Genomic DNA, 11,677 nt, shown 5'->3' with positions numbered 1-11,677 from the left:
ACTTTCATTGTCTTGATCCAGTACTGAACACTTACTACGATGAGCTCATTCGACCAGACTGTGTTCTATTTGTTAAAAAACAATAATGATTATCTTATTTAGTGCTGTGTAGAAAGTATTGATGGACTTTACTGGGAAGGTTAGTCACTAGTCGCTACAAGGGCTGTCGGCCCAAGCCATTTCGCGCGCTTTTTTCCTATTTTCGTCGTTTTGAGAACAACTTTCTCGGATTTGCACCACAACTGGTGTTACACACTTACTAAATACGCTGTTATGAAGCTTTTTTTTAAATTGAAATGAACACCTTATCTTTCTAAGTAAGTCTAAAGGTAATTAATATTTAGTTGTGAAAGAATGGTTCACGGCACCCTCGGGTCACTCGAATACCTAGTCAAGAGCATAGCAACATCACGCACAAAGGAGTAAATCCGGACTGGTAAAATAGGTCCTCATTAAAGGAAAATGCATTTACTTGAGGATGCATGTCGTTGAATTAACTTTACAGGAGTAACATCATTACAGTGCCTCGAATTGGGTACAAAGATCTCCTACTGAGCGATATAGTTGTCAAAGGATGGAACGACAGCAAGTGTTACGAGGTGTGGGTGCAAGCCGTTGGTGTAAGCTCTTGAACTAGCGACATGAGACGAACCAGAGAAAGGCGTGGTGAACCCATCCACCCCCAGAACGCCGCCGGGGTGTCCTGTTTCAAAACTCTGGAACCTTGGGAAGCCAGTCGCACCCTTAACTTAGCCTTTGTTCTACAGGGACAAGCTTGAATTTAATATAGAGTAATGTTATATAAAGAAATTTAACATACAAGTAAAGTATCCAAGTGCGTTTCTCTAATTAATTGGTTCTATAGTATGCAGAAAGTAAACCTAGTTATGTCTCAAAGTGTTGCTCAAGTAAGGTAGAGTTGACATTTTTCCAAAATCGTATAAAAGAAAAAGAAAAGTGAAATTCATCAGTTGTTAGAGTTCCTACAAAATGGCCGGGCAAACCGTGTGCAAACGTCCGCACTCGGTCCGCGCTCGCCCCACACTCGCTGTCTTCCACTCTCAACTCCCGCTCTCACAGCGCTCGACTACCCATCCGAAAATTTTAGTCACGAAATCCCGGAATTCGCCTTATTTTTTCAAAGAGAACGTAAATTATATTTTTTATATGTTCCAATTTCCTAAAGCTACTATAGATTTGGACTAAATAATTAGATCCTAGAAGGAAATACCATACTAAGCGTGTAAGTTGAGCAGCCCAACTTTCAAATGAAGCCTTGGCTGTTTACCAACAGATGGCAGTGATGATGTTTGTAGCTGTGACCAATAGTGGTGTAGAGGAAGCGCAGTGTTTGCTCTCAGATTAATGCTATTTCTAGTTTAACAAATGTTATGTGGACTTGTGAACGTGCGTAGATGGTGCATGAGTGTGATATAGTTCGATAATGAACGACGAAAACGAGGAAGAAATCTTGGAAACGCTTAAATTTCCCAAAGGCCACCAATAAGCCTAACTAGCGCGGCCCTCTTGGTTCAATGGTTGTGAAGCAACACAAACTTGCATTGGTTTGCGGACGATGGTTTCTCCCTCTAAAAAGAGGCAGATAAAGGGCAGAGTGACAAGCGGATGCAAAGGCGATCGCAAAGGTGGGTTGCAATTGAATTTAAGTATTTAGAGAGAGAGAAGAGAAAGAGAGGGAGCGTGGAGGAGGTGCTGGGGCGGCGGCAGTGATAGCGGCGGACGCTTGCCATCCCAGCCAACACCCGCCTCGCTCTGGCTCACTGCCGCTCACACACACGCTCTCTGATCAATACACCCTTCACGCTCGCCCTTCTCTCACTTCACTCTCATAAGGATTTTTGTCGACAGCAACCACCTGCCGTGGGTGGCAGATAGGTCTGGCAGCCTACCCAAATGGCCCAAGGTCCAGAGGTGACAGCTTAGGTCAGGGGTCCTCATGCCACCCTAGGGTAGGCTGACCCCATATGGACCTTCAATCTGATCATAAATCTTCCTCTTAGAATTGGTTGGATAGTCTGAAAAGCTTGACTTGCCTCAAAACATAAGACAAGGTCCATATGATGACCCACATTAGATCTAACCTTATGACCTATAGATGGGGGCATCATCTAACACTAACAGTCCGCATTATTTTAGTCATGCTACTATATGAGACAACAAATTTATTTAAATCATTTTCATTAATATATTTAAGTTCAAACCAGTATTTTACCTTTAAAAAACAACAGTGCAGTGAGTAAATTATCTTTGCGCAATATCTGCAGTTGAAGTTGTTTGTAAACACTATATTGAAGGCCAGGGAATAAAATAAACTATTTGGTAACTTGTATATTAAGACTTTTAAAATGCACAATTTATATAATATAAGAATAAGATTTGTTTTCAAAATATAGCATTTGTGCTCCTAGTTAGTTTTTGTTTTGTTTTTTTGTCAAGAGTTTGCCTAAGACCAAGTTTCAGTTACCCATGTTTGCTATAAAGTTATAAATGTGTTGGGTTTATTATGTTGATTTTGTTAACATCTTTTTACTGTATAATAAGGGTAAAATAATTTACTAATTAGGTATATTGCAAAGATGCTTACGGCCAGAATGCTTTATTTGATCCCCAGTTACATTTCAGTTGATAATGTAGAAATAAGTAAGTAGATTGCCAGGAAAATTCACATGACATTGATGAGATGTGGATGAAATTAGCTGTAGTTTATATTATTAGTTTTTTGTTGGTCCCCCCCCCTTTTCCCAATTGTTAGTTGAAAGACAAAGTAGTAATGATTAGTATTCAGAAAAAGGATCCTAGGGGGACGAGTGTCTGTGTGCTGTCCAATTCCATGTGTGATGGAAGAGCTACAATTAAGATTTTAGGGATATTTGGAAATGCAGTGAATTCAAAAGGTATTTGGGGGTCTGATATTGTGAAGGTGGAAAAATATTCAGAAAGGTTCTTTATGTCTCTCATGACTAACAAAGTCTCCTAATTGGTATTTGGGCTAAATGTAGGGGTCCTTTGATGTTCAATCCAGCATTCACCATACTGACTTGCTGCCGTGATATAGATAAGACTTCTTTGGATGCAAAGGGTTAAATATAGCTCAGTAGTGGAGATCTGTTAGGAGTATGCTCTGATCCTTTGGCTAAAACAGAGAAACCTCTATCTCCTATGGGTATATATTTATTGTGGAGGATTGATATGATGCCAAATTTATGGGACAATTAAGATAGGCCAAGTAAATAACAGAAATTTGGAATGTTTTTATGTTGATATTAACAGGCAAAGTAAAGAACAGATAATTGAAATGTTTTTACATTGATGTTGACCCAATAGCAATGGGTTTTCCCTGCATCTTACTGAACCATATACTAGCTGGTGCAGTCAGTCAGAAGTACGAGAAACACTTATTCATCGTTAACCACTCAGTGACGGGTACAGCTGTAGACGTAATAGCCTAATCATGTATTGTGTGTATACATGTAATAACTCGAGTGGGCCGACTGTACAAAGCACAAAAACTGCCAGAAAGATTAAACCGTCGTGTTATAATTAGGTCAGAAAATTCTAGCCACTATGCTTAGGGTTAATGGTTTGAAAATAAAACCATATTATTACTAAGGTAAACTTCACCAAAAATAAAACCATATTATTACTAAGGTTAACTTCACCATCACCTACAATTCTGCTACCACCCTGTGCATCAAATACTGCTGCTGCGGTATTTGGTGTATAGCTGAGTGGAAAATTTGTAGATGTTAACCATAGTAGCAATATGACTATATATATATATATATATATATATATATATATATATATATATATATATATATATATATATATATATACACATATGCATATACAGATATTTGTTTTTATGTAATTATAAATGTTTTTTCTACTATTTAGTCTGCTGTGCATAATTTTTTGGTCATAAGTATGGCCAGACCATATCTGATTTCGTGGGCATTTTCAAATTCTTGACCAAGAAGAGTATTTACAAATGGGAACCTTATTAAGTTTTGTATTTACATGTATAGGAAATATTTATATGTTCTATATGAATTGAAGTTTCTGATTCTTAATATGTAAATAGCCAGAGTTGCTACCAACAGAAATGTTAATGTTACATTAGTTTTCTAATTAAAAATTGCAAGATATGGGATTGATGGTCCAACAAAGTTTTGTTATGTTATGATTTGTAATCCAAAATGGGTATTGAAGATGTATATAAGAAAAGACGAAATTTAGATAGTAAATAATTGAATTCAGTTAAAATTTAACCATTAAAGAATCTCTGGTATATTGTTTGTTCAATTAGATAATGAATGTGGCGCATAATTTTGCTGTAAAATTGTGTCATTTATATATATGCCAAGATTAATTTTTACTTCAATAATATATCTATAATTTTACTTATGAACATACATAAACACATGTGCATGCCCACTTGTATATGTCAAGCTCTGTTTTGATTCTGGCTGGGGTAGAAAGTAAGGGTTTATTGGTAAACGCTGTAGGCCAAGTCGTAATTAGTCTCTTCTGATTATTAGTCATATTTGTACATTACAGAATCTTAGTAATAGTGTGGGTAATGCATAAAAATAAAACTGCATGAATGAATGTACTGATCTGTATACTTCACATTCTTGCAAAGGCCAGCAAAACCCTCTGCACATATATTTTGTAAGATAGAGCTTGAACTAGTTCATTATTTTGCCATTAACCCAATAACACCAGTTAAGAAATATGGCAAGTATACATGATTGCGGGGATTTTGGCACACATTGACAGTTTCCGCTGTTTGTGCTCGGCCTGTACAGTAGTTTGTGAGGAACAATAGGCATTGAAAATCTTGTATTTTTAAAAAGTTTTTAGAAATATAACATTTTTGAAGGCTTACCATTGCTGTAGATGCTATTGCTTAAAAGTTTTACCATAGAAATGTTGCCACTACTTTTGGAGAAAATAAACTCCGTCTGATGAGCCAGTGGTGTGGGAATGGTTCTGATAGAATGCCACTTGCTTATTTGTCCACAGTTGCCATGGCATGTATGTACATGCCATCCAGTGGCAAGTGGTTAACTGTCAAGGAGGTCTGTAACTAACTTGCATGGTGGGAGTCTGTTTGCCATTGCTGGAGGGCAAAGTGTGAACTCAGTGGCTTAAATTTTGAGACTTTAATAAGTGATAATGAGGTTACATTTCCTATGTGCAGGTTGTTTTTTATACCTAATGATACAAAGTGTGAAGGCTGTTCCCTTTCATTTTTTGGATTTGTGCTTGTATGAGTATATGAAAGTGATGTTTACAAACAAACATGAATTCTCTTTGTATTTTTTTTTATTTATGTATATCATAATTATTATATTTGATGAAGAAAATTATTGTTGTTATTCTTATTGTCAATATTATTATTATTATTATTAATATTATTATTATTATTATTATATATTTTTTAGGTTTGGTATATGTGTTGAAAAATACAAACATATAATTGCTAGATATCTTGTGATCAAGGTTTATTTTGGTCACTGGGTGAAGAATTGTGATAGCGGAGAGAGACGAGAAAAGGAACAGTGTGAGAGAGAAAAAGAGGTTAGAAAACGGACATCCGTTTGGACTGAGAGTTGTAGTTCCCTCTTTGTTGTTACTTGTTAAGTGTCAACTTATTTTGTTTTACAAAATTTGTGTTTGTGGGTGTGGGTGTATGTGCATGTGTTTGTGTTTGTGTACATATGCATATGGGTGTGTTTGTGGGTGAGTATATATATATATATATATATATATATATATATATATATATATATATATATATAATTTTTTGTTTTGCTTCACTAGTGTTGTTTTTAACATGGTTTGCATCACAGGTGCTAAGTAATCAGAAAGTTATTTCCAAGGCCTACCTGATCTCACCTGTTTATCCAATTCCTGTATTATTGAGGGAAAAAAATACTTTTAACATTATTTATGTTATTGTTATTATCATTTTGTTATTGACATGTTAATGAAGGAAAATCCCTGCACTATGTCAAGCCGCACTTCGAGTTTTGCATTTGTCGGATGCTCAAGTGAAATGTAGAAACTGGGGAGACATACCTACCCTGCTTTCTATCCTCCTGACTGCAGCATTCATGATTTTTTCTTAATATGGTTAACAAGAGACTTTGAGCCTATTGTCAGTGACCTAAGCTAAACAAACAAAATGCTGTTTAGTGCACATAATGTAGAGCAGGCTTGACTGCTCTCGACTGGGTACTTGCCATCCAGATCTTGGGCTTGGTTCACCATGATCATCCAGTTGTTACTTCTTCTTCTTCTTGGCCTTTATACCATAGCTGAATATCATACTATCCTTAATAAGAGGAACACAAGTTTTGCAGTAGAGGTTTTTAAGAAAGAAAAAAAAAATTATATTTATACATTTCCATTAGTAGGCCTACTTAAGTAAACAGTACAATCAAACCGAACCAGAGCTTTCAGACTTACCATTACTATTTATATATTTATTTATATATTTATTTATGTATGTTTTTTGTTGTTGTTGTTGTTGTTCAGTCTGGTTTGTATGTTTATGGCATAGTTTGAGTCATCTTTCTAGTGCAGTTGCCTGCCATGAGTATTCAGTGAATGTGTTGGTAGTGAATTTTGCAGTTTACTTTTTAGATTACCAAAAAAGAAAATGAAAACCATGAATCACTTACAGTTTTGTTTTGAATATTTCCAGTATAATTGATAGGCACCAGATGCTTTAGAACATTTGCATATCTTGGCAAAATTCACTTAAAAGATGATCAACCTGATTTCAGGTTCAAGCGCAGTTGTGTAAAAGAATGACAAACCCTGATTCATAGCTCTTGCACCTAAGTGTATCACAGCTGCATATCTTTAGACTTTGTGGTAAGGGGATCTGAGCATGATCGTGAATGAATGCTAAAAGGTCTGAATTCTGAAAATTGCACCAGCACATTTGTAAACAGATCTATAAAAAGAATTGTATTGTGTTGTTTTTTAGATGGATAACTCTCATCTGAAAGAAATGACAACCCTCCATTTCTAGACTGAAAGTTGGGAGGGATGCTGTGGACTGGGGTTTTAGTTGTTTACAGTTATATTGTGGTACATGGTAGCTGACTTTGAAGAACTTGTAAGGTTATATTAAGATTTTCTTTTTCTTTTTCTTTTCTTATCTTTTCAAGGCCTAGGTTTGAGATTTGTCACCACTTTGGGATATCTCAAGCTGAATATTATCCAAAATTATATCATGCTGTTGTGATAGGCAAGGATATTTATTTTGATTTTATCAGAATGTTTTGCATCTGCATTTAAGACCAAAAGAAGATAGTGTAACTTATCCTTATATCATATATTAAACTAGTGGATCTGAGTGGTGGGGATGTCTGGTCATGGAAAATTTTTAGTGAGGGCTGGAGTGACAGGAATGTGTCATCATGAGATGTTGTCGCCAAGTGATAGGTGATGCAAATGGTTGACAGTGAGTGCATAAAGTTCTTGGAACGATATAAGACATAATGAGCCTTTACGAAGAAACTATTGCACTATTTCCTTTGGGAAACGAGGCTAGAATGTACCATCTGTGAGGCTCACCTGGATGAGTGCCAGCTCCAGTGAGGACAGTGTTTCCATGCTCTGAAACCAATTCCTGCCTTCCTTGGCCAGTGGCACAATATGTGTTACAGGAAATTAGATATATAAAACAACATCTAAAAAACAAATAACACATTTTTTCCTATTGTTGTTATTATTGCGCAGAGTTGTAGACTACCTGGAGAGATAATATGGAGTCTATTGAAAGAAAACCATCTGGATTCAGCTATAACAATGACAAATATAGACCAAGGAAAATGGAGAAACAGCAAAAAATATGTATGCAGAATAAGAGCTACTAGCACAGGAAAGAGGAGGCAAGGAATCCATACATGAGTATCACCACTCAAGTAAACCCAATGCCTGGACCTGGTCCAGGTGTAGGCCACCTTGATCCAATGGGTTAACCCATTAATGGTGGTATATTTTGAAGCCGAAAATAAAAGATTCTGGGCGGCTACAGAATTGGCAGGCGGGGCTGCCCTGAACTGTGCCCGCCCACTGCTGCGGCGGAGCGTGAGCCCCAATACAGCATCACAGTGGCGGGACGCCTGACAAAGTTAATTTTTTCGGGTGTCTCATATGTGAGACACCCGTCGTTAGTGGATTAACATTTTCTTTTTGGCTTGGAATTTTTTTTGTAAAATTACTTGTAGTCAGTTTATATGAAGTGAAAGAAAGATTAGTGCATTTAATGTTGATTATTTTTTATGAATTCTACGGTTACTGCCATTCTAGAATATATTCATGCTTGGTTTAATATATAAGAAGGATAAGTTAGTTTGTTACCGAAAAGTTATTTTTGCCTGAGCCCAGGCATCAGTATGTGTAATACTCTATGAAATTGCTGAAAACTTGTGCCTTATATCCTCATGCAGGTACATACACCTATAATTGGCTGAAAATTCATATTTGATCATACTCTGTAAATAAAGCCACTGGAAATGAGGATGCTTGGCAGATGATGACCAAAATCATCAAATTGGTATTGTATGTAAACTGCTCCTTGATGGTATTGCAACCATAGGTTACCAACCCATCCACATCCTTGCTTCATGGCAATGAAATTTTCATGGACGAAAATATGGGCATTAGCCTTACGTGAGTGTTAGTTGTGCTAGGTGCACGGTATGTAGGCGGTGTGCATGCAAACTTTCGTGTGGTGACAAGACTCTGTGCCTCCCCTTTGCAATATTATTTTCTCTTTTTGAGCATAAGTGTTAACTTTTTTACTAATTTCCAATATCCTCATTTGTCATTTCATTTGCTTTATCCAGATGGTAATAGACTTGTACAAATTCTATATCATCCCTTTAGGAAGTAAATAACTTGGTGCAAGTAAAAGTAAAAGTATGTAACATTTTGTCATTTGTGTCAGTTTTTATATTTTTTTCATAATATTCAATTTTCTTAGAATACAATGTGCACCATTGGACATGATGACCAAAATAGGATACTGAATATGTAAATGGCATCCTCCCTGGAGCTGGCACTCACAAACATAATGGAAATAATGTAAAGGCCTCTCTTTAAACGCCAAAAGAGTCTAATCAAACCTAAAAGAGGTTTGTATACTCTTGACGAGTCTCTTCTGTCACTCGGCCCACAGCCAGATTTTTCCATGACAGTATGTTCACATCACCCACTCATCAAGCCAATTTTTTTCATCACGTGATGGTCATGCCATCTGGATCGAAGAAAGGAAAGGTTTTTTTTTATTATCGTCTAAAATTTCATATAATAATTGTCACTTTATTCTCTCTTTTTTCAGGAGATAAATCAGGTAGCAAACTGTCGTACAAACCATTGCTGAACAAGAAGTTTTACCTGGATGTGAAGGGATACAGAGGCACAAGCACAATTACTGCTGACATTCACAACCTTGGAGGGGTATGTAAATTTTTTTTTCTATAATTGAATTTTTCTTTTTTATATGTTTGTATGTTACTTTGTTATTTTAGGATGATATTATTTTAACTCAGTACCGACAGGAATATGTCGTGTTCACTTTAGCAATGTTTTGTTAAATGTTTCTATACATACATGGCTCTGTCAGTGCGTAGCCACAAAAGAGTCAATTAGTAGAACTTGTGACCTCATCTTTCCTTGAAATAGCGGGAAAATGCTTTTTTTACTAATGCTATCAATATCAGTTAGTTTTGTTATAAACATTGTAATTACTATATTGATATTGACATTACTAACAGCAGTATTAAATTCTAGAAAATATTATCGAAAGTCAAGGAAAAGTGTGAACAGGTGAGACAGGTAGTTCTCGTAATAAGCTCATTAGTGACTTAGTACTTGTGGAGCCATCTATATGGAAAAACAATTATTATCCTAAACATACAATGGGCATGGCATGTATGTGGCAAGTAGTTTTATCTTTTCTTGCCTTGCAAGCCTATGGGAACTGGTTAATAATCAGAGCACACTGGCTATTGCTTGCAGAAGATTTTAAATTTTCCCATTTGTCACAGATTCTAGACAAGCTAATCAAATATTACCTTGCAATAAAAGTATTGAAAAATGAAGGTTTGAGCCAACTTTGGAAGGCTGTGACTTGAGAATTAGCACCACTTGAACCATGAACTTTCGTGGTAATAAGGTGCACAGATCAAAAAGTAGCCTCATTATCATGACACATAGGGTGCTATTTGCAGTTTAGGCCCACCCTCATCATGGCATGTCATTGGTTTCAGTTTAGTGCAGTAGTTTGTCTATACCTGTACAAGAGAACCTTTTTGATGTCTAGTCTCATTGCCATTAGCATATATAACCTCAGAAGAAATATTAAGAGTTGAATTTTATTTTGTAGTTCCTAGTTATGATGTAGAGATCAAAGTTATTATCAAAAGTCTTAGTTTTTGCATTAGGGAATGTGTAGATGGTTAAACCACTTGTGCCGAGTGTCCCACATGTGAGTTGCCCAGAAAAAAATATATAGCTGGCTGTACCACCGTTGTGATGCCAGATTGGAGCTTATGCTCAGAATTTGTTGCCTGTGGTGGGTGGCGCACAGGCAAAATCCCAGACTGGCCCATGCACAGATTTTGGTACCACCCGGAAACAGGGATTATCGACTTTCAAATGGACCGTCGCTAGTGGCTTAAGGATCTTGAATTTATTTATTTTGATGCAGTGTTAAAGGAAACTTGAGTAGATTTAAAGTAACAGTTTCTTTTATAGTATAATAAGCTTGCACAGCCATTGCATTATTTGACCAATTTGTAAATCTGCAAATATAAATGTGTGTTTGAGAAAATGAAAAAGTATGATAGGTCTTTATTCCAGTTAATTAATGTTATCAAGGAGAAATAGTTATATTCCCATATTAAACATTGTTTTTAGCGAAAACAGTGATTTGGACTTTTTGAACAGATTTGTCTCTTTTTTTACAGATTGTTGAAGAATTTTTCAGTCGTGAAGTGAACTATGTGATTAGTACCCGGTGTGGCCAAACAGCAGGTGGATCCAGCAGTGAGCAGCAACCCTCCCCTAGTGCTGTACATACTGCTTCACCACTCACACCTCAGCAACCTTTATCATCTCTGCCCTCCACCTCACATGACTCCCCTCTCAACATTGATTCACCCAGGGAGGACACTGGGAAAAAACGAGTTGTAAGTAAAAAAAAATGTTTGATAATTTTTTATTATTTTTTAGGTGCCGCTTGTATGTATGATAAAGACTAAGTTTATTGCTCTTGATAGAAGTGCTAGAATCATTGGAAGCCTTGTTTTGCGTGAAAAATTGCTTACACCTATGCATGATTTTTATTTATAAGTTTAGGTAAAGCAGGTATTTGGGTGGTTAATATTTATAATGAAATATGAAATCTTATGTTATTCAGAATCTATCAGTTTCATTACCTTGTTACTCTAAAGATTTTATTTGATTTAATTTGATTTATTAGAAATAATTATGTAGTAGTAGCTTTGAAATATATATATATATATACACATATATACATACATATATATACAATATACTTGCCCTTCATTGTAGGTCAAGTAAAATTGTGATGAGTATTCTGTCAATTAGTATTGACTTTGTGACA

The 11,677-nt window shown here is 36.0% G+C and overlaps 1 protein-coding gene across 3 annotated transcripts in view; it reads left to right on the top strand.

Moving 5' to 3' along the window:
* The window catches only part of LOC113808561 (myb-like protein X), a 22,010-nt gene continuing 10,333 nt past the window's right edge, over positions 1-11,677 (top strand). For 2 of the 3 annotated variants that reach the window (XM_027359990.2, XM_070143046.1), the window contains exons 1-3: positions 1,295-1,646; positions 9,389-9,507; positions 11,019-11,240. In XM_027359990.2, the coding sequence (XP_027215791.2) occupies positions 1,577-1,646; positions 9,389-9,507; positions 11,019-11,240 (411 nt within the window). In that variant the 5' untranslated portion in view covers positions 1,295-1,576. Of the gene's footprint in view, positions 140-1,294; positions 1,647-9,388; positions 9,508-11,018; positions 11,241-11,677 lie in introns of those variants that run through there. The other variant, XM_070143047.1, reaches the window with a different exon arrangement.

This window comes from Penaeus vannamei, chromosome 30 (assembly GCF_042767895.1).
Source record: "Penaeus vannamei isolate JL-2024 chromosome 30, ASM4276789v1, whole genome shotgun sequence".
NCBI classification, from domain to species: domain Eukaryota; kingdom Metazoa; phylum Arthropoda; class Malacostraca; order Decapoda; family Penaeidae; genus Penaeus; species Penaeus vannamei.
This window is presented reverse-complemented; position numbering and strand designations above follow the sequence as displayed.